Source organism: Lepidochelys kempii, chromosome 11 (genome assembly GCF_965140285.1).
Source record: "Lepidochelys kempii isolate rLepKem1 chromosome 11, rLepKem1.hap1, whole genome shotgun sequence".
Classification (NCBI taxonomy): Eukaryota; Metazoa; Chordata; order Testudines; family Cheloniidae; genus Lepidochelys; species Lepidochelys kempii.
This window is the reverse complement of record NC_136390.1, coordinates 3,034,130-3,057,169: the sequence shown is the minus strand read 5'-3', so window position 1 is coordinate 3,057,169 and position 23,040 is coordinate 3,034,130. Positions and strand designations below refer to the sequence as shown.

General features: G+C 58.5%; 1 protein-coding gene across 36 annotated transcripts in view; it reads right to left on the bottom strand.

Annotated features, from left to right (window-relative positions):
* TNS1 (tensin 1) overlaps nucleotides 1-23,040 on the bottom strand; it is a 272,805-nt gene that overhangs the window by 153,848 nt on the left and 95,917 nt on the right. For 23 of the 36 annotated variants that reach the window (XM_073304965.2, XM_073304974.2, XM_073304971.2 and 20 more), the window contains one exon: nucleotides 3,109-3,147. The exons of 11 other annotated variants lie outside the window; for them this stretch is intronic. In XM_073304965.2, coding sequence (XP_073161066.1) covers nucleotides 3,109-3,147 — 39 coding nt within the window. Of the gene's footprint in view, nucleotides 1-3,108; nucleotides 3,148-12,616; nucleotides 12,635-23,040 lie in introns of those variants that run through there. 2 more of the 36 variants (XM_078854761.1, XM_078854771.1) reach the window with 2 other exon arrangements.

The following is a 23,040-nucleotide window of genomic DNA, read 5'->3' as shown; positions in this document are numbered from 1 at the left end:
CAAAATAACCGTTCAGTGGCACGGTGCCCAAGCAACCCCCTTATCTCCAAGCTGCAAGGCTCCGACACAGCACATGTCCTGCTTGCGGCTGGGCGGGCAGGGGGGCAAGCTCAGAGGGATGGCCCACAGGTTCAAAGAGCCCAGACAAGGCAAAAAGCCAAGGCCCCGCTTCCGCTCAGCTCTTCGTGCCAATTAAAGTCCCTTTGAACACGGCCCGTGCACCAGTGCCCGGCTGGATCGGGGCCCTGGACTGCCCCTCAGTGCCCTGAGCCGCTCCCTAGGGATTCGGTTGTCAATCAGGCAAAGGGAAGACACAGCGCCGGCCCCACGTCGCTTCTCGAATGCCCTGCTCTGTGACTGCCCACAAACCCACGCTAGGAATTCACCATGGCAGCGTGCAGAGACAAAGGGCTTGCCAGGCTGTCCTGCAGTCGGAGGGCCAGGCTAAGGGTCATCATCCGAGTCGGAATTTCCCCCCCGGGTCAGCTCAGGAGCGGGGCTGGCGGGGACATGGTTCATCAACTGGGATCATCTGGGTATATTTCACCTAGTCAATTCCCTACCACTGCAGAGGCATCAGGCGTTGGTGGGTCCCAGCTGTTCTCTGCCCGTGGCACATACGAGTTTAGGCTGCTGAGGATGGCAGAGCTTCATGCCCAAAGAAGGGAACTGAGACCTGGGTGAGCCCACATCAGGAACAGATTCTCCCGGCTCGCCCTTCAAAATGGCAGACCCCCGCGTCCGGAGCTGTATTGTTCCTGGCACGGCCATGAAGCCCTGCAGTCCCACCAATTTCAAATGAGACCACTGCGGGGAGGCGAGGACAAGAATTACTTGGCTGTGGTGGAATCTGAGCGTGCCCCTGGTGTGATGGGAACCGAATGCCATTGGGATGGGGTAAGACTCATGAGTTATAAATGGATCCTGGCCCAAGCCCCTCCCCAGACATCAAGGGGGCTCGGGGTCCCGCTGCGGATCTCGCCCTGAATTGTACAGCTGGCCCGTATCTCTATCTGAACTAATCCCGGGGCCAAGAGCCCACGGGTTTGGGCAGGGCCAGATCCTAACCTGAATCTGAATCTGCGCGTTGCACCTCGGCCCTGTTTCTATCCTGGACCGACCCAAACATCCTGACTAACCGTCCCCTAGAATTCGGCAAGGAGAATTGGGTCCCGACCAGAATGCAGGTTTCCCAGGCCGATTTCCTGGCGGGCTTTCCAAGTGCACAGGGCCATAACACGAGCGCACCGAGATAGACACCTGCTCCCGGTAATTGCTGACTCACCTGTGACTGCTAATGCTAGGGGAGGTGGCAGAGGAGAGGCCAGACCCTGAGAACAGGAAAGCCTGCTGCATCTGCCTCCTATCCCCTGCACCCCCCTTTGCTATCGCCCCCCGATGGCACATGCATTAGGCCCACAGAGCGGGCTGAACCAGAACTGAGCTGCCTCTGAGCTCTGAATAACTTTCCCATGCCGACCCAACAGCAAGAGGCGCGGGGAGTTGAACTGCTGATCTGTGGCAAGCAACAATTCCTCAAGAGTCAGCTGCGCGGAGACTAGGCCTCCGAAAATGAATACAGGCCACCAGCTGAGGATCCTGAGGCCAAAATGCGTCATACGCCAGCCGTTTGCTACTGTGACGCCACCCCTACATATAAACGGCAAGTGTGTATGTGCACCACTGTCCTCTACTGGAGGGAATTGGAAGTGCTTCTCTGTGTGCCATAGGCCCTATACTGCTAATGGTGATTCTCCCACAGCTCAAGAGACCTCTTTCCAAGCAGGGGGATCCACGTTCTCTCGCCGGGGCTTGAGCACAGCGACAGCCCAGATTCGTCACATCAGGAGGGAATTCACCTGCCACCGAAAGGGGGACGGTGGCAGTAACCAGTGTTGCAGTTCAGAGAAGTGAAACGGCCGGGGCTTTCCTTATTGCAGCAAGCGGAATGTAACTACCCCAGCATGCCTGGCGCCAAGACCTGCTCCACAAGAAACTTCCTGATCAGCATTAGCCACCAGCTGGGACTGACTTCCCCTCGCTAAGCTGGCTCTCTTAGCTATCCAGTGCCTGCTAAATCCTGCCGGGCAGCAGCAGTTCAGTATTGACCGGGAGGCAACAGTGCCCCCTACTGGCACACCGATGGGTCCCATTTCTGAGCTGTCAGCTCGGTCAGTGCTTTGCCTTGGTGCTGTACGGGGCTTTGGGGACAGGACGGAGAGGGGCGGATGAAGTGTCCCAGGGCAGCTCTCAGAGCCAGTCGGGCTCACTCTGGAGTACACGCAGCCAGCTGCTGAACCTGGCAAGTGGAGGGAATTCAATGCCCTTTGTCTGGTCCTTTCGGAAACACCCCAGCACCAGCCTGGCTGCGAACAGCCCTCGCTCACCCACCACCCAAACTCTGCCAGGGCGAGTCTGGGCCAGCCCCAGCCCCCCTGACACGGAGACCACCCTCTCATGCCAACCTCCCTATCTACCTAACCCCCCGCTTACCATACTATCAGAGCACCTCGCTGCCTTCAATCCACAGACCCTCACAACCCCCCCTGTGAGGCAGGGCCATTAGCCCCATTTTACAGAGGGGAAACTGAGGCACGGAGCAACTAAGTAACTTGGCTAAGGCCACCCAGGGAACCTGTGCAGAGCAGGGACTAGAAACCAGGTCTCACACATCCCAGGCTAACCCCCGGACCATCCTTCCTCTCCCTATACCAGACCCTCTTTTCCGTCCACGCCCTTCTAGACTCCAGGTCACCCACAGGGGATCAGTTCCTTCTGGGTCACCTAAGCACTGCCAGCTAGTTGGTCACTGACACCCTAATGGGCTCTACAGATTGTTCCAAATAATTCTGCTCCTCCCCTCACAGCATCCCACTGCCCCTGCCACAGGGAAGGACCACGGCAGGCCCATGTTGGACAGAGAGGGAAACTGAGGCACCGCTGGCTCCGTGGCAGAGCCAAGAATGCAACTCCCCTGGTTCCCAGCCCCGTGCTCTGCTCCCTCCCCAGGTGCCAATGCTGTTTCACCGTGTCCTTTTTTGCAGTGGCAAGAGCCGCCGTGAAGCCGCGGCCACAGTGCCCCCGGGGAAGAGGGGTCGGCCCACTTACCAGCTCAGAGTTGGCGGGAGGCGCACACGGGGTAGCCGCCTGCGAAGCAAACACAAGAAGACCCGGCGTTAGAATGTCACCAGTCCCTAGGCGCGGCAAAGCGGAGACCGGGCTCTTGGTCATCTTACATGCGGCGTGACCTGGGCTGGGGGGCCGCCGCTAGGAGCCTGCCCCCGGACACCCCCCCTCATGTCTGCTCCCCCCGTCCACGGAGGCCTGCTCCACTGAGCGATGCGGCTGTGGTCAGCTCTGGCGAATGGCTGCGCTCCTTCACATGGGCCGGGGAAGACCTGAACCGCGCAGGGACGTGCAGAAGGAAGGGGGTGACGGCCCAGCCTAGAACCCACTGGCAATGGCTACCACACCATTCTGTGCAATGCTCAACTGCTTCACAAGAGGGAGACCTGCCCGTGGACCCAACTGCCCCAAACATGCCAGGGCCCTGGCTTCGTCTTCCCCGGTCCTCGGACCGCCCAGGGTCTATGTGAGGGAGAGCTGCTGTATCAACTGCAAGCATTAATCTGAGCATACTTGGCTGGCTACTGCTTTTCACACAGGCTCCTTGGCTGGTGGTATGTTGCAATCAGCCCCCTCCAGAGGGCATTTCTCTAATCACGGCAGAGCTTTGGGACGGGACTCGCACACACATCTGCAAAACGCCCCCCATGATCATTTCCTGGATTAGCTTAACCCACGCACCCAGCCCATCGCGGATCGATGTGCAACAAACCAGCAGGGCCTCTGAGGCCGAGAACAGGGAGCGTTCCATGTGGCTCCATCCACTCTGGTGGTGACCTACCCCTGATCCTTCAGAGGTGGGAGGGAACATACCAATGAGCCTGATCAACGGAGCTGTGTTATACCAAGGGAAGGAGAAATTCCTCCTGACCCCTGCTGGTGATCGGCCCTGCAGCATGAGGGTGGCTCCCCTTGAAACACCATTTCAGCTCACACAGCAAAGAAGTTACAGAATCTGGAGTCCAGCCTCAGCATTTGCCTCAATGACCCCCCCAGCCCCCACTCCCACCAGTAGTGAACTACGCCAACTTAAGCGTAGAGGACTTCCTTTTCTCTGCCTGAACCATGCGTCCCTTTGTTTTCAACCCCCAGCCCCTTCTCACATCATGGGCTGAGGTGGGGGATCTGACGGTTTCCTGGCACATTCCAGGCTGAAGGGCAGACAGCAGGTGACTTGTCTGCCAGGGAAGAGGAATCGATTTGCCTCTTAAGAAGGAGAGCGATTCGATTTTGACAACTGCTTTGGAAATTAGGCGGGTTTCGTTGTTTCTAGATGGTAGGATCCTGAAGGAGCCAAGACTGGGGAACTCAGGCTAGGAGTGGGAACGCCGGCACTTTGCTCCAGCATGGAGAAGGCGACCGCGTGGCAGGTTAGCCCCATTACGGTGGGAGGCACCAGGTGGCGGCATTACACCGGCTTCTCGCGTAGCAGGAGACGATGCTTGCGCGGCTGTTCAGTTTGTGATGTAGTTTCTGGTTGGGGGAGCTGTTGCAAAGGGCAGGAGAGCTTGAATCGCCCTAGCCGGAGTCCGTTCTTGGGGCAGCATTACTCCCTGGAAACTGGGCAGTAGAGTTGGGCTGGGACGGCTAAAGCAGCCGTTGCCTCCCTGCCCTTCGTGACCACCTGGGCCCTAGGCCGCTGGATAAACGAGTTACGCGAAGCGTGAACTCAGTGCGTGCCACGGATTTCTCCTCCAGCGAGAAACCATCTTGCTAGGCCATGGCACCTGCTACTGCTGGGCACTGGGGGGCCAGTATGTAACATTTCTGCTCTGCAGTCCCTCCCCCACGCCCCGCACCAGCTGCACGACTGTTGTTAGCTAACGTGGCTTGAGCCTCCACGGACAGGCGGGGTCCCCAGGCACACTCAGCAGGCGCATTTCACCTGCTTGCCCCCCCCACATGCAAGAAGCACAGAACCCTCTGCTGAGCCCAGCAGCCCCGTCCTTGCAAAGACCAACCACCCCTTGCAACGTCTCTTGTCCACGCTGCACAGACCTCAGCGCAAGCAGCTGGCCTCTGGCTTTCCTCGTAGCCGGCATCTCACATGCCCAAAGAAGCATCTTGCCAAGCCTCCCGGGGCATGGCTAGCGTCCCGTGTACCGTCTCACATTGGTGCGAGCGAATAATTGCCGTGCAGGTTCATCCAAAGATGCTCATGCTGGCTCTGGTCCCTCGCCCGGAAGGGAGGGGAAGAGAAGAGCTGTTGGAGGGGAAATGAAGGAGGCTGGCTATTCCGGATGGCAGCTGTGGCAGAATAAAAGGGTCTTGTAGCCAGACTGCGTGGTCAGAGCAAGAGCTCACGAGCTCTGCACAATCCTCCGCCCCAGTGTTCGAAAGTGGGAGCAGTCGCTCCCCTTCACGTAGCATGGATTCCCACGCTCGCCCGTTACGTCCAGGCTGTCGCCTACCGAGCCTAGCTTCGGGCTAGCCGCTGCCTCAGTTTCCCCTCACTCCGGCTGGCTCTCACTGCCCGGCCTGAGTCTCTTCCTGGGGACAGTTTTATTGTGCAAAGATCGAACTTGGGCAAAAACACACACACACAGAAAGCAGCTTCTCTGCCCACCCGGAGCTCCAGCTGTCCCCCCATGCGCCCCTCAGTGCTGGAAGGTATTTGTATGTCCCTTGCAGCTCCCCCCCGAAAACATGATGTGCCCCCTCTCCCACCGCTCCTCTCCCTCCCACCTGCTGCCCCCAGAAACACAACAGCTGCAGCAACCTCCCACAGAAGAAAGGAAATGCTCCGGATCGGAGCCGCACCAGCAAGCTGATCTACACTGGTAGCTCGTCGCAGTAGCCACTGGCTGCTGCCACGTGTCGGGGACATTAACCTTTGGTCAAGGTCATCAATGCCAGGTCCCTCCCTGTGCCTCTCAGCCGTCTTCCCTCCACGTACCCTCTGCTCACCAAGCATCAGAGTCCCCCCGGCAGCCCACATCATCTGCCCAGTGCTCGCGCACGAGCATCCGTCGGCGCAGCACCTGGAATGCCCCGTGTCCCTTCTCCGCCTCCTTAAATCAGCCCTCTGCCAGCGCCGTGAGAAGCAGCTTCAATGAAAGATGCTGAAAAAGTGAATCGTGGTGTATGGCGTTACTGTGTCTTATCCGGCGAGCTGCTGGGGTAGTGCCCAGCCAGCGACAGCCGGGGTGAGCCCGCAGGGGCTGGCTCAGTGCTCAGATACCCCGGGGACGGACACTGATGGACGGATGGGTCTCCCGCTGCAGGGTTTATCTAGTAGCTGAAGGCATGACAAAACAAACCCCAACAGAAGAGAGAGGCTGAGGATCTCGATCTGAGCCCAGGAATGGGACTCCTCATTTTTGTTGCTGGTTCTGATGCTGAGGCTCTCTCTGAGCTCAGATGTGTCCCTTTCCTGCCCCGTGACTCAGTTTCCCCATCTGCTGAATGGGTATGAAGCTGCTGGGCCGAGGATTCATGTTTGGAAAGGCTGAAGCAGTGCTCTGTATTAATACCAGGGGAGTATTTAGGGGTAATCCCACTGAGAGCTCATTTGCTGAATTAACTAATGAGTTAATTACCAGAGTTCTTTGAAACTGTGCCTCCCTGATGGAGACTGCCCTTCGACCTGAGGGGCTGGGGCTGGATGTTCAGAGAGCAGATCGTCAGTTCGATCCCTCGAGCCGCAGGCAAGCAGCTGCAGTAGCTGACGACAGCGATGTCTGCTCTTACGGACGCTGCTCTCCAGAGGCAGGGCTGGCCTACGGTCCTGTGTGAAGAGAGGTCTCGGCTGCTATCAAAAGGCCGTACTGCTACAGTGGCCTCCTCTAATGGCTGGGCTGCAGAGGGTAACAGCCTACCACTGCTACTTGCCAACTGAGTAGCTCCTTTAGTTCAAATGACAGGGGCCTGTGCTCAGAGTGCTGAAGAACCTGGGCTCAGGGCCCGGGGTCATTATGTAAAGTTGTTTTAAGCAGCGTGCATGGAACCTTTGAAGTGGAGCAAAAGACCGCAGATGTCAGACGAAACAGCCAAGCTATTGTTCCAGTAATTACCAGAGGCAAATTACTGCCAATTAACCTCGGGCTTTGTTTCCTCCGTATTCCTCTTGGTCCCTGCGTCAGGTCCGGATTTGCCAAAGGACTCAGGGTCTGGGTATCGAATAGCTCTGGAGGGGCTCAAACCCGGGCTCCTGCCGAGCAGAACAGAGTGGCCCAGCCATCATCCTGATTGCGACAACAGCTGGGACTCACGCCGGGCAGCAAACCTCTTCTGATGCTGCTCCTGGGCTGGCCCTTTTCTCCTCTACACGCAGGGTGATCTTTACCCACTGCAGAAAACAGCGTCAAGGGCAGCGTAAGCCCAGTTTTGCTGGTTCACTTTCCCATGTCCCCAGCCCCGCACCACACGCCAAGCTCCGCTCCGCCCAGTATATCCTGCCACTCGCACTGGCAATCCAACCCAGAATTTCCTGGAAGGAGCTTGTGGCTCAAAACTATTTGTTGATATTGATACGGCACGAAGACACGCATGCCAGGGAAGCCACAGCTACTTCCCAGCAAGAGCTGCTAAGTACCCAAGCCCCTGCATGTCCCCCTCCGAGGGATGGACATAGGGAAGTGACCGGAATGTCTCTGCACCATCATTCCAGTGTTTCTCAGGCCCTGTGCTGAGATTTCTGGGATGGACGAACATTGCTGAGGGGTCCAACTTCCCAGCACCCCAAAGCAAATCCCACGTCCCAAAGTCTTGGACTCGGAGCCAGCTCTGAATTCCACAGCTGGCCCACATCTCTATAACCAGCCAAACCAAGCCTGGTAATGCCGGAGAGCAGTCAGAAAAAAAGCTACGGGAAAGATTCCTGGTCTGGAAAAGCCAGCTTGCAGCGAGAGACTGAAGGAACGGGCTCTGTTTAATTTATCCAAGCCCCCACAAGGGGAACTGACTTCTGAGAGCACAGGCTGGACACGGTGCAATGCCTGGAAGCTGCAGCTATAGAAATTCAGGCTACGAACAAGGCCCCGGTTTTTAACGGTGAGGGTAATTAACCACTGGAACAATGGATCTAAAGGCGGGGTCGATCCTCCGTCACTTGAAGTCTTTAGAGCATCTTAAACTAGGGTCTAGCTCTACTACAACTGCATGACGGGCTTCATGCAGGAATCAATAGGGGGTTCTCTGACCTGGATGATGCAGGAGGTCAGACTGGGTGATCATATCGGTCCCTTCTGGACTCAAAATCTATGAAGACCCCCGACGCGAACACCCCTGGGCATTGCGGGGTGTGGCCAAGACATACTTCTGGGTCCTAATCTTAAAGCCAGTTTCACACGGTGAAGCTTTGCCCTCTACTAACACCTGCCATCCCAGGATCTCAAAGCACTTCACAACCAACCGGAAAGTCAGACTGACATGCACCTCTGCAGTCAGGATGATTATAAAGTTTGCGGACGATACCAAGCTGGGAGGGGTTGCAAGTGCTTTGGAGGATAGGGTTAGAACTCAAAACCATCAGGACAAACTGGAGAAATGGGCTGAAGTCAATAGGATGAAATTCAATAAGGACAAATGCAAAATACTCCACTTAAGAAGGAACAATCAGTTGCACACATACAAAGTGGGCAATGACTGCCTAGGAAGGAGAACTGCAGAAAGGGAACTGGGGGTCCGAGTGGATCACAAGCTAAATATGAGTCAACAGTGTCACGCTGTTGCAAAAAAAGCCAACATCATGTGTCAACAGGAGTGTTGTAAGCAAGACACGAGCAGTAATTCTTCCGCTCTACTCCACACTGATTAGGCCTCAACTGGAGCATTGTGTCCAGTTCTGGGCACCACATTTCAGGAAAGATGTGGACAAACTGAAGAAAGGCCAGAGGAGAGCAACCAAAAGGTCTAGAAAACATGACCTAGGAGGGAAGACTGAAAAAATTGGGTTTGTTTAGTCTGGAGAAGAGAAGACTGAGAGGGGACATGAGAACAGTTTTCAAGTACATAAAAGGTTGTTACAGCAAGGAGAGAGAAAAAATGTTCTCTTTAACTGCTGAGGACAGGACAAGAAGCAAAGGGCTTAAATTGCAGCCAGGGCGGTTTAGGTTGGACATGAGGAAAAATGTCCTAACTGTCAGAGTGATTAAGCCCTGGAATAAATTGCCCAGGGAGGTTGTGGAATCTCCATCATTAGAGGTTTTTAAGAGCAGGTTAGACACACACCTGTCAGGGATGGTCTGGATAATAATACTGAGTCTTGCCATGAAGGCAGGGGACTGGACTAGATGACCTCTCGAGGTCCCTTGAAGTCCTGCAATGCTATAGAATCATAGAATCATAGAATCATAGAATATCAGGGTTGGAAGGGACCCCAGAAGGTCATCTAGTCCAACCCCCTGCTCAAAGCAGGACCAATTCCCAGTTAAATAATCCCAGCCAGGGCTTTGTCAAGCCTGACCTTAAAAACCTCTAAGGAAGGAGATTCTACCACCTCCCTAGGTAACGCATTCCAGTGTTTCACCACCCTCTTAGTGAAAAAGTTTTTCCTAATATCCAATCTAAACCTCCCCCACTGCAACTTGAGACCATTACTCCTCGTTCTGTCATCTCCTACCATTGAGAACAGTCTAGAGCCATCCTCTTTGGAACCCCCTTTCAGGTAGTTGAAAGCAGCTATCAAATCCCCCCTCATTCTTCTCTTCTGCAGGCTAAACAATCCCAGCTCCCTCAGCCTCTCCTCATAACTCATGTGTTCCAGTCCCCTAATCATTTTTGTTGCCCTTCGCTGGACTCTCTCCAATTTATCCACATCCTTCTTGAAGTGTGGGGCCCAAAACTGGACACAGTACTCCAGATGAGGCCTCACCAATGTCGAATACAGGGGAACGATCACGTCCCTCGATCTGCTCGCTATGCCCCTACTTATACATCCCAAAATGCCATTGGCCTTCTTGGCAACAAGGGCACACTGCTGACTCATATCCAGCTTCTCGTCCACTGTCACCCCTAGGTCCTTTTCCGCAGAACTGCTGCCTAGCCATTCGGTCCCTAGTCTGTAGCTGTGCATTGGGTTCTTCCGTCCTAAGTGCAGGACCCTGCACTTATCCTTATTGAACCTCATCAGATTCCTTTTGGCCCAATCTTCCAATTTGTCTAGGTCCTTCTGTATCCTATCCCTCCCCTCCAGCGTATCTACCACTCCTCCCAGTTTAGTATCACCAGTTTAGTAATTGTCCCCATTTTACAGATGGGAACATCAAGGCCCAGAAAGAGCAAGTGACGTGCCCCAGGTCATACAGTGTCAGGACTCCAGCTATGGGATCCGGGTCGAGGTGGGGGCTTGGGGTGGAGGGGACTCGAGAACATGGTCCAAGTTCAGTGCAGAGGGTTAAGGGCAGAAGCAGAAGTCCGTACCAATGTCACACCGTAGGACTAGGTCGGAGCTGAACTCTATGAGCTGCAGCAGAGAGCGAAGAACGCCAGCCACAGTAGAGTTAGGGGAACAGAGACAGCGCAAGATGTCAGGAGCGGGGGCAAGAAACTGGGAACTGGAACCAGGAGCAAGGATCAGGACCACACAGCAGGATCTGTAGCAGCAGCAACCCAGGGACCTGCCTTATTGCAGAAACAGCCTCCAGGTGCTTTGCCTAGGCCTGAAATAGTGCACCTGGGCCAATCAGGGAATGTGGTCGGCTCCGCCAGGTGGGACCTCTATGGGCAGGAGATCCAGTGGTGCGTGCACCCGGAGGGCTCACAGGCTGCTGTTCCCTGCTTTGCAGAGGGGGCGGCGTGGATACGGCAGCCACCCTGGGATCCCAGCCCCCAGCCCCTAGGAGTCACCCAGGTTGCAGCCCTGTGGCTTCTCATGCCCAGCGAGTCCGTAGTAGAGCCAGGAGTGAACAGACTTCTCTCAACTCCCAAGCCTGGGCTCGGACCCTTAGCTCACGGGTCCTGTCCCTTGCTAAAATCTGGGCATTCCCACTGACGGGAGTCATCACAACGTCTGGATGGGAGAAGACCCCAACATCCAGTTGCCTGCGCTGGAGGTTCTCTGAGTTATCCAGCCAGGGTCTCTTCTGTCCTGGCACTTCTGCTCCCAGTCTCAACTTGGAAAGACAAACATGATTTAGAAGATGCCAACCATTTCAGACCTCCCAAAGCAATCCAACATGGGCTGAGTTTCAGCGGAGGTTCAGGCCAAATCTCTTTCTGTCTGGACGACGACGCTCCCTATTCCCAAGGAGGCTTCCTTCGGGGCTGCTCCCACCACAGGCCTCTGTCTTTCCTGGCGGCTCAGAAACACTGGCCAGAAACTGCTGCACTGCAGGGAGCCACCCCTGGTAATTCCCATCAGTCTGCCAGGGGCCGGTGAGCCAGACTGTCCTTGGACCGCCCATGGACCCACCCACCCAAAGAATCACTTGGCTGGAGACCAGGAAGGAACAGCGACAAATTTAGGGCTAATTCTTGGTTACACTGGTGGGAATCCAGAGTCCCTCCCCTTCTTTCCATGGAACACTGGATTTATGGACTTCAAAGCCAGAAGGGACCGTTCTGAGCATCAAGTCTGATCTCCAGCACATGGCAGGCCAAGGAACCTCATCCAGCGCCTCTGTTATCAAGTCCCATCATTTCCAATTCAGATCTTTCAGACAGAGAGCCAGTCTTGATTTAAAAAGCCTTCAAGTGAAGGAGATTCTCCCACATCCCTAGGTAACTTCTTCAGTGGTTAATGACTCTCACCATTAAATGCTTTATTTCTTGTTCCAGCTTCAACTTCCAGCCACAGATGTCACCACTCCTTTTTCTGCTCAATGGAAGAGCCACCTACTCTCAGAAACCTTCTCCTACAAAGGAGCATGATTACGTCATGTCTTAACCCTCTCTTTCTCAAGCTAACCCCAACTCCTCAAGTCTCCCCCTACCAGGCCTGTTCTTCAGAGTACCAATGCTGCCAACAGAAGTAATGCGTCTGCCCTACTCCTACTTGATGTTCCCCTGCTTATACCGCCAAGGAGCGCATTTCCCCCACTCAGGATCTGTCTCCACTCGGAAACTTACCGAAGGAGCTACTCCCAAACAATCACTCCAACGTGGATAAAGCCAACCCACAAGCGGGCACTCTCATTCTGGAAGAGGAGAGTCCACATGGGCCTTATACCTAGATAATTATTTCAGCATAGCTACTGCGGTAAATGCCCGTGTGTAGACAAGCTCGTGAACATGGGCTGCCCACCACGCCTGCCTGGTCTGATCTGGTCCAGGAGTTGCTGTATCCTCAAGTTCTCACTCGCTTCTCCACAGAGCTCTGAGCCACCTGCCCACGTCCCGGGGACCGGTGTGTAACTAGAAGGTCGACCTCCGTCACATCTCCAGAGGCCCTCCCCACGCCAGGCAGGGCCTGGCCTCTTCGGTGGAAAGCTCATCAGAGGGGGACAAGCCTTGACTAGGGTGTTTCATCCCCTGAGAGATGCTCCCTCCAGTTCGCTGACAGGGCTGTGGGGGGCAGAGGGTGGGAATCTTGCCCTTCGTCTGTGCTCACCGCATGGCTCTGTAGAGGCCTTCAAGCCGGTCAGGTCCAGAGCTGGATTCATTCGTTACCAGTAATCCACCAACGGCACTGAAAAGGAAACGCAGTCTCTCCTCCCCGGCCACCCGCCACAAGCAGGGTTATTTGCTTGTCCTCCCTGTCCACCCCCTGTCCATCCCGTTGCTCACGCCGCGCCAGGCAGGCTGCTAATCACTGGCTCTTCCTTCTACTGCGAACCCCCAGGTCCCCCCTCCCGGGCTGCTCCCCAGCTGCGTCTTCTCGCAGCCGTGTTTGTGTTCCCGGCTCTGTTTTGTTTTGGGTTGGGGTTTCGATTTGAATGGAGAAATGCTACCATAAAAGGCCCCGTTCTCCTGCCCTCCGGGGCTGGCGCCGATCCACAGCGCGCTTGGAATGTTCTGCTTGGACCTGCTCACGAGCCGAGTTTTGGCTACGGGACGAGGGCTGTTTACACAGTGTCTCTAGACATTTGCATGAGAAGAAAAAAAATAATGAAGTGCCAGCATTTAGGGAGCTCCCGCTTGGGCCCCGATTGAGACCCTAAGAGAGAGCGTAGATCCTGCGGGCGAGGCCTTTCACAGAGCGGGAGGCCCAAGGGGCCGGACAGTGGGTCAGTCTCCCCTCCTGTAGATCACAGGCATTTCAGCTCCACGCCGTAACTGAGCCCTGTATTGTATTCCTGCAACCTGTTAGACCAAAGCTTTCAGTCCTCAGGCAGAGAACAGGGGGACTCAGGTGCGGTCAGTGCCTGAGGCCCCTGTGATGGCAGTGGAGGGAAGCCAGGCTGATCCTGGCAGGCGACCCACACCCCATGCTGCAGAGAAAGGCGGACGCACCCCCCAGTGACCTCACCAATGTGACCTGGGGGGAAATTCCTTCCCACCCCCCAAAACTGGCTATCTGGCACGGGAGTCTAGGAACTGGGGGTCTCTGTCCCACCTCAGCGCAGGGGTTCACCCCTGCGCTGTGGCCAGAGGAAGGCGGGAAAAACCCCACCCTGGGATACAAGCAATACAAGTTACAACACTGGGTGCAACCCACGCGCCAGCTGATGGGGAAATGGGATACCCGGGGAGCTGAGATCCAAAGTGTCCTGGGGTTGGGAGAAGTCGCTTCACTTTAGTCCTTAATCACTCAGTGAATTGCAGGGGGAGGCATGTCAGGTGAGGGGCATCGGCAGAGCAGAGGGAGTGGGGGGAAGAGCTCAGGGCTGGGACAGCAGAGGCTGCGGGTCGGGAGTGAGGGGCATCAAGTTGCAGTGGGGAACGTTTAGGTTGGATATTAGGAAAAACTTTTTCACTAAGAGGGTGGTGAAACACTGGAATGCGTTACCTAGGGAGGTGGTAGAATCTCCTTCCTTAGAGGTTTTTAAGGTCAGGCTTGACAAAGCCCTGGCTGGGATGATTTAACTGGGAATTGGTCCTGCTTTGAGCAGGGGGTTGGACTAGATGACCTTCTGGGGTCCCTTCCAACCCTGATATTCTATGATTCTATGATTCTATGATCAGTAGAGATGGGGGCCGGTCTGGAAGGAGGGGTATTGGCAGATCTGGTGGGTGGATGAACCCAGGGCTGGGCTAGCAGGGGGCTGCGGTTCAGGATTGAGGGGCAATTGGCAGAGCGGGGGGAACCCAGGGCTGGGCTAGCAGGGGGCTGCGGATCAGGATTGAGGGGCAATTGGCAGAGCGGGGGGAACCCAGGGCTGGGCTAGCAGGGGGCTGCGGATCAGGATTGAGGGGCAATTGGCAGAGCGGGGGGAACCCAGGGCTGGGCTAGCAGGGGGCTGCGGTTCAGGATTGAGGGGCAATTGGCAGAGCGGGGGGAACCCAGGGCTGGGCTAGCAGGGGGCTGCGGATCAGGATTGAGGGGCAATTGGCAGAGCGGGGGGAACCCAGGGCTGGGCTAGCAGGGGGCTGCGGTTCAGGATTGAGGGGCAATTGGCAGAGCGGGGGGAACCCAGGGCTGGGCTAGCAGGGGGCTGCGGATCAGGATTGAGGTTCCTCTTCTGTGCAGTGCCCATGCCCTGTGCAGGGCAGTTCAGGGCTGAGGCCTCGCACGACAAAGCTCCCGGGATGGGGCCATGGGGTTTCATTCAGCCCCCTCCAGCTACACGGTGGCCTGCGTTCCCCACACACGCTCAAGCCAGCCTGGCTGGGGATGCCGGTTAACCCTGGGCTTGAACCCATTCTCCCAGAGCATCTGCCAGGGCAGCCCCCATCCCCTGGCTGCCGAGGCCAGGCCTCTGCGGGAGACCCCTCATGGTGATGCAGACTGGGAACCGGCGCAACAGACAGAACCCCAGGGTCCGTCTGTGTCCGGATGCCCCAAGACAGAATCCCCTTTATAGTTCACACAGCCCCGGCCCGTCTCCGTTCTCCCGCGAAACACGCTAAAGGCCCCACTGACCAGTGACTGGGAGAAACGTCCCCACTGCAAGATCTGAGGGTGGGAAAGGCTGGGAGCCCCCCTTAATGCCAGAGGGTACCTGAGACTGGCCGCAGGCCCAACCCCACTGATCTCGCTCAAGCACGTAGGCCCCAAGTCGTCTGTGGGTTTACGTACTAAAGATCCAGGCCTCGTCTCTACCAGCGGCTGCCCTCGCAGGGGGCGTCTGGCATGTAATGGAACTGGGCGCTAAACATCAACTCCGGACCCGCCTCGCTGGACCGAAAGCAGCCAGGAGAGGGGAGGGAAAGTGACCCGAGGTGCCCGAGAGTCAGTGCAGGCCAGTGAAACGGGCAAATGGGGAACAAGTTTTATCCTGGCAAGAATCGGAACCAGCCCCTGAGCCATGCTCGCACACCAGCAATGCACCTTCCATTTGTGACGGCCCGGGGTGGGTCGGTGCAGGGGTGGACGCAAGTTTAATCTGGCTGTGGCCGACGCCAAGGCTTGGAGAGCTGCTAGCATCCCCGTGCCCACCACCTGGGGCTTTCTGCCAGCCGCTAAGATGGGCGCTGGCTTCCCACACCACTCAGCGGCTTCCAAAAGGGAGTTTTGCGAGGGCACGTCGGTGTGAGGAGGGGGCAGGTGCTGGCACACTGTAGGCGGGGGGCAGAGATGGGGCAGAGCTCAGCAGTGTGCATGGCTCCCAGCCCAGCGACGGGGAGGTCCAGTGCAGGGCACAGGACCCGCCCACCACCATCTTTGGGACCATGGTATCGGTAGAATCAATGGCCAGAGAGGGGGCTCTGCTCTGACCACAGGCCTCGCCCCTCCAGGCCTGGGTGGCGGCAAATCAGAGAAGCCCGCGCAGCCCTTCCTGCTCCGGCTCGGTGGCTCCATGGAGGATGTCGTTCTCCAGGGCTGTGAGCCCCACTCTCTGCGAGGACCTGATCCTGGGACAGCAACTGGAGTCACAATGTGCCGGTTCCTCTCGGCATCAGGCTCCCAGGTACAAAGCCTGCCCCCAGAAGGGACCTTGGAGCCTTGCACCAGCTGCAGTGACCTGGCCCCGATCCCGGCCCATATTCGTTCATTGCACACACAGGCGAGGGCACCTGTCCGACGGGCACGGGGCACACGGAGGCAAGAGGGAACGGAGGCACAAGTGGGAGAGGTGGAAAGGAGACAGCCCCTGCCCCCCGCCCCCCCTACAGGGTATTCCCAGGTGCCCTGCCAGGCCGGTGCATGCAGATCTTCTCCAGCAAGGCAGCTCACACAGGATGCGGATAAACCATTTCCTTAGGGCATGCTCAGGGACGCAAAAGCTGGTGTCTAGAAGAGGAGAAGTGGGGGTGACATCCTGGCCCAGGATAATCAATGGCAAAAGTCCCATTAACTTTGATGGGGCCAGCATTTCACCCCGGATCTTCTGCCTGGAGCTCCGTCTGCACCTTCTGTGTGGGACGCAGAAGTCCCGTTAGGGGACTTTAAAAGCTCACTCACCCCCTACAACACACCTTTCAAGTTCCATGGGTCTGACACATGCTGCCCCCCATCCAGTGGACTACATGCCCCAGTAACAGCGACGGGGGTGAAACCAGACAATCACCGCGCTCTCGAATGACCTCACACAGATAAACGACCCAAACACCCTCCGGCCTGCGGGCGAACACTTCACAAAGCGATCCCTCTCGATCTGACCTCTCCGTCCTCGAAGGAAACCCACACAACACGAGCCTGGGAGCTTCAATTCATAACTCTAGACACTAAAAACCATGGACTGAGCAGAGACACTGGATTTGTGGCTCATGACAACAACCTGTTACCCATTAGCCCCCCTTTTCTGTCTCACGACTGCAGGGGTGTTAATGGGCCGCTGTATCTGGAATGGTCCCTTACCATATGCGCTAGCTACTCCTGCCAAGCAATCTGTTCCACCTGACGTCGTGCCGCGAGACCCTTTCCCAGCCCCGAGGAAGAGCTCTGTGGCTCCAAAGCTTGGGTCTCATCACAGAAGCTGGCCCAATACAAGAGATCACCTCCCGCACCGTCCCTCACCGCCCCCCAGCACCCTCAGAAATCCGGGCAGGCCGCTCGCTGGTGCTGCATGACCACCAGGGACGGCAATAAGGTCCCCAGCAAACCGTTCATCCGATGAAGTGAGCTGTAGCTCACGAAAGCTCATGCTCAAATCAATTGGTTAGTCTCTAAGGTGCCACAAGTCCTCCTCTTCTTTTTGCAAAGACAGACTAACACGGCTGTTACTCTGAAACCGTTCAAAGGTCGTGCACCAGAGAGTCCAGCGCTGCTGGGGGCAGGCTACAGTCCCCAGGGAGGTGGATACGCCTCCGAGCTGACCCCCCGCGACGTGGAGCTTGGCAGGCAATGCCCACGCTGGCCCTGAGGAAGCCGGAGTGCTCCAGTTCACGCCCCGTGTTTGCACCCTCGAGCTGTCTGCGGGGCGGGTTTGTTCTCTGCCTGCCTGCACGGCCCTCCCAGCAGAGGTACTGCTCTTAAAACAACAGCCCCAGCAGGCTCCGTTTCAGAAGCCCCCTTGGGGGCGAGCAGCGCCCGGTGACAGCCCGCGGTGCAACCCCTGGCCCCATGGCACGGCTACGTAGGGGGCTGCCGTGCCCAAGGCAGGCTCATGTTGCGGGGGGATGACGACACAGGAATCGGGGTCGGGAGGCAGGAATGAGAGGGAGAAGTGAGCACTGTTACCTCCTGCCCTGTCCGGCTCAGCAGAGATCCCTGGGGGCACCCTCCAGGGCAGCCTGCTCCGGCCTGAGCCTCGCATGCCAAGACACTGGCCACAGCATACGCCGTCACTGCCCCGGGCAATGCCTGCCACAGACCCCCCCAGCAGGGGGCGCCCCGGTGCCAGGGCCAGATCCTCAGCTGGTGTCAAGCCACCTGATTTCAGAGCTTGGGGGGGAGGGATAGCTCAGTGGTTTGAGCATTGGCCTGCTAAACCCAGGGTTGTGAGTTCAATCCTTGAGGGGGCCATTTAGGGATCTGGGGCAAAAATTGGGGATTGGTCCTGCTTTGAGCAGGGGGTTGGACTAGATGACCTCCTGAGGTCCCTTCCAACCCTGAGATTCTACGATTCTACCCCCATTTACACCAGCTGAGGATCTGGCCCCGGGTTCCTGCAGTCCAGTGTCCCCGCCTCCTGCCCACAGCAGAGGAGACTATTGGTCCATCTAGTTGCTATATCCCACCTCCAGCTGTGGCCAACCCCAACTGCACCAGGGTAGGGGCAAGATCCCCCCCCCCCCCCCAGTGGACAATAACGGAATGACCCATCTCCCGTCCTAGCCGATCACGGCCCCACCAGTCCTGCCTCCAGCACAGGCCAACGCTGCGGGTTTCAGAGGACGGCTAGGAAATGCCCACAAGGCACTGAGTCACCGTCGCGATGGGTAAGACATTCCCTCCCTGCAGGCGCTCACTGTCTGCCTGGACTGATGTGGGCCCGGGCAACTTCCTCAAAACCCCTGACTCACAACCCTCCCGTCTCCACGCACGTCCAACACGGCTCCCCCACAACCAGGACAGGACAGCCCGCGGACTAACAGCAAACCCAGTGGGGCAGATGCATTTCGTGCAGAGGGTCATGCCTCCCCTCGACCTGCCGGGATCGAGCATGTGATGGGCAAAGGGAGCATGGAGGAGTCTTTAGCCGTGCGGTGAGGGTGAAAATACAGCAGAACGGACAGGAGCAACACAGAAAAGGCCTTCACCCGCCAGTGGGGCCGGGGGAAACGGATGGAGCCGGGGACCATGCTGCACAGCGCTAACCAGTGATTTTATCGCCTCTCACAATATTTGTGGTTCCCCTTAAAGCCTCAGCTCCCAGAGACACGTGACTGGAGGAGAATCGCGGCTCTCACTTTCAAAGGAAGAGCAAGTTTCTCGGCCTCCTGGTTATAGAGAAACGCCAGAAAACGTGACTTAAAGGCTCATAAAGCAGAAGGGAAAGGAAAAGCCCCCAGAACATCGGTTTTATATATAAAAATCTCATGTTTTTTTAGGCCAATCTCACGATTTTGGGGCCTGACAAGATTTCGGGGCCCTCGGGGCAGGAGGGCAGAAGTTGATGAGATCAGAGACCCGGTGCCCAGGCCAGTACGTGAGACACAGAGCTGTTAGCTAAACCTGCGGGTTTTATCCCCCACCGCCAGGCCTTGTAGCCAAGCCGATCCGCGCTTGCTAAATAAATCCACAGCAGACTCATCCGCCCAACCTCGTCCGCTACTCTCTCCGCTTCCTCCAGGGGTTAAGACACTGCGCCCGAGCGAGACAGAACGTCGGCTCCCTCTCTTGCTAGTCAGACCCGGGGGCGCCGCCCCTTGTCGCCCCGAATCACGGCCTGCCTTTGATCAAGGCGGCCAGCTCCAAAGGGCCGCGGCCGCCTCGGAGATCACGTTGGGCAGCACGCTCCTTCAGGGCCAGCACGGGTTGCACGCCCCCGCCGCGCACGCACGGCCCGTCGCAGACCCGGGCTCCTGCACTCTGTCGGCACCCGGCCTGGTGCAACGCGGGGCAGCCGGACACCAACAAGGTGCTGCCCCCGCCCGCCCCCATTCCTCACCTTTCCTCTAGTCCCCCCACGAAGAGCAGATTAGCCAGCAGGCCTGAAACACAAGCAGGAAACGCCGACCGCAGCCGTCTGCTGTCTTTCTGGGGCCCCTGTCCCCCCCCCGAGCAGCGTGAGGGCCGGGGGCTGCAACGAGAAGACGCCTGACTGATAACAGCTCACCCGAGGCAGGCAGGGCAAGTCCGCGGAGGGGAGACTTCCAAGAGGAAGCCTGGGCACCTGTGGTCCCAATTTTCCAGCATGGCGCTAGGGGGCGCTGTGCTGCAGGGAGTCAGGGGGCTCAGTAGGGGGCGCTCTCCCCTCACAGCCAGGGCTGACCCCCCCCACATGCCCCAGTCTGGCGCTAGGGGGCGCTGTGCTGCAGGGCGTCAGGGGGCTCAGTAGGGGGCGCTCTCCCCTCACAGCCAGGGCTGACCCCCCCCACATGCCCCAGTCTGGCGCTAGGGGGCGCTGTGCTGCAGGGAGTCAGGGGGCTCAGTAGGGGGCGCTCTCCCCTCACAGCCAGGGCTGACCCCCCCCACATGCCCCAGTCTGGCGCTAGGGGGCGCTGTGCTGCAGGGAGTCAGGGGGCTCAGTAGGGGGCGCTCTCCCCTCACAGCCAGGGCTGACCCCCCACATGCCCCAGTCTGGCGCTAGGGGGCGCTGTGCTGCAGGGAGTCAGGGGGCTCAGTAGGGGGCGCTCTCCCCTCACAGCCAGGGCTGACCCCCCCCCATGCCCCAGTCTGGCGCTAGGTGGCGCTGTGCTGCAGGGAGTCAGGGGGCTCAGTAGGGGGCGCTCTCCCCTCACAGCCGGGGCTGACCCCCCCCATGCCCCAGTCTGGCGCTAGGGGGCGCTGTGCTGCAGGGAGTCAGGGGGCTCAGTAGGGGGCGCTCTCCCCTCACAGCCAGGGGTGACCCCCATGTCCCAGTCTGGCGCTAGGGGGCGCTGTGCTGCAGGGAGTCAGGGGGCTCAGTGGGGGGCGCTCTCCCCTCACAGCCAGGGCTGACCCCCCCCCACATGCCCCAGTCTGGCGCTAGGGGGCGCTGTGCTGCAGGTAGTCAGGGGGCTCAGTAGGGGGCGCTCTCCCCTCACAGCCAGGGCTGACCCCCCCCCATGCCCCAGTCTGGCGCTAGGGGGCGCTGTGCTGCAGGGAGTCAGGGGGCTCAGTAGGGGGCGCTCTCCCCTCACAGCCAGGCCTGACCCCCCCCACACATGCCCCAGTCTGGCGCTAGGGGGCGCTGTGCTGCAGGGAGTCAGGGGGCTCAGTAGGGGGCGCTCTCCCCTCACAGCCAGGGCTGACCCCCCCCCATGCCCCAGTCTGGCGCTAGGTGGCGCTGTGCTGCAGGGAGTCAGGGGGCTCAGTAGGGGGCGCTCTCCCCTCACAGCCGGGGCTGACCCCCCCCATGCCCCAGTCTGGCGCTAGGGGGCGCTGTGCTGCAGGGAGTCAGGGGGCTCAGTAGGGGGCGCTCTCCCCTCACAGCCAGGGGTGACCCCCATGTCCCAGTCTGGCGCTAGGGGGCGCTGTGCTGCAGGGAGTCAGGGGGCTCAGTGGGGGGCGCTCTCCCCTCACAGCCAGGGCTGACCCCCCACCCCCATGCCCCAGTCTGGCGCTAGGGGGCGCTGTGTTGCAGGGAGTCAGGGGGCTCAGTAGGGGGCGCTCTCCCCTCACAGTCGGGGCTGACCCCCCCCCCAAGCCCCACTCTGGTACCAGGGGGCGCTGTGCTGCAGGGAGTCAGGGGGCTCAGTAGGGGGCGCTCTCCCCTCACAGCCGGGGCTGACCCCCCCATGCACCACTCTGGTGCCAGGGGGCGCTGTGCCACAGACAGTGGCATGGGGGGGGCGTTCAGTTAAGAAAGGTAGTGACTGTGAGATGACGCCACGCGGCTGCTTCCCTCACTACTGCCGGGCAGGCAGCTCTATGGGACCCAGCTCCCCGCACCCCAAGCCAGAAGCCATTCAGCCACCACCACTCCAACCCGCCCCAAGGCCCCAAGCATCCCTGGCGAGAGCCACGGCCCGGGGCAGCGACCGTCGCTCCCGCTCCGAACAGCAGCACCCGGCCCTGATTCAGCGCCTTCTAAAGCATGAGGCTCACGCTCCCCGCAGAGACCGAGCCGAGCCGACAGAAAGCAGGCCCCACCGGGCTGCCACCGAGCCACGCTGCAACGCCCGCTGCCGGGCAAGGTGCCACGCGGGCCGCGTTCAGCACGGCTCGCTCCTCTGGGAAGCGCTGCTACGTCTCCTCCCCCGGCCCGTCGGCCCTGACCCCCCGCCCCTCCTCGTGCCATTCCTGGAAAGCCGCCCCTGCTCCCTGCTTGTTTTTCAGACTCTGCCATTCCCTTATATAGAATTTTTTTTCCTGGTCTTGGGGCAAAGGGACAAGATGGAGGGGAAAAAAAGCAATGCAAGGGGAAAAAACCACTGTTCCTGCGGGACGGCGCTTCCCGAGGAGTGTCCATCACCTGGCTGGCTGAATCCTTGGCCTGACGAGATGGCTGGGAAGGCTTGGGGAGGAAACGCGCGGCTGGAGCGGAGTTTAGCCCTGCCGGCTGGGAAGGGGATCAGCGTACGGAGAGGCCGCTGCTGCGTGAGACGCAGTGTCCTGCTCTTCTCCTCCCGGTGGGACGAGGGGCAACGCTCCCATTCTCCCCAGCAGCCCCGCTCACCCTTGATTGAACGTCTTTTATTTATGGGGCCTGACTCCCTAGGAGCCACCGGGGGCTATCAGCCACCGCGGGCTAACCCGGTGCACCCCAGCTCTGCTCTGCTCTTTGTCTTTGGTCTTCTAATGCCACAGAACCAGCCATCGACTCAGCGACCGGCCATGGGCGGCGGGTATCATAGGCAAGGGGAGGCTAAGCCCCCCCAAACAGCCAGGCGGGGCCCCGCCCACACTCCACCCCGAGATTCCCCCCTTGCTCAGCCTCTCCCCCAAAGCCGGTGGGGACTGGGGCTAAGGCGGGCAGGCCAGGACTCAGGGCGGACAGGCCAGGGCAGCTGGGGTGGGCCAGCCGGTGGCCCAGGACTGGGGCGGCAGGGGCTGGCGGGCAGGCGGGTGCTCAACTTCACAACCTCTTTTCCAAAATGGGACATTCAGCAAAAGCGACCCATCCCCACAGAAAGGTTCGGTTTCAACAAATCAGCATTTTCCAACTAAAAGCATTCGCTCACTAAATTCCCAACTGGCCCTACCCAGTCCAAACAGCCGACAGCCAGCAGCTGGCCGAGAGCTGGTCGGCTCTCCAAGGGGTGTGGACAAGGGGACACGTTCCTTCCACTGAAGCAGAAGTCCTGTGAGACTTCACCGAGGAGTTTGGAGGAGAGGTTGGAATGAGCAAAGGGAAATTATCTGATGAACCAGGAGGAAGAGGCTGTTGCAGGAACCTTCATTAAGGCGACAGCGCTAATCAGGACCCTAGTCCCTTTCCAGAAGAAAGCAGGTGCAGGCAGCCT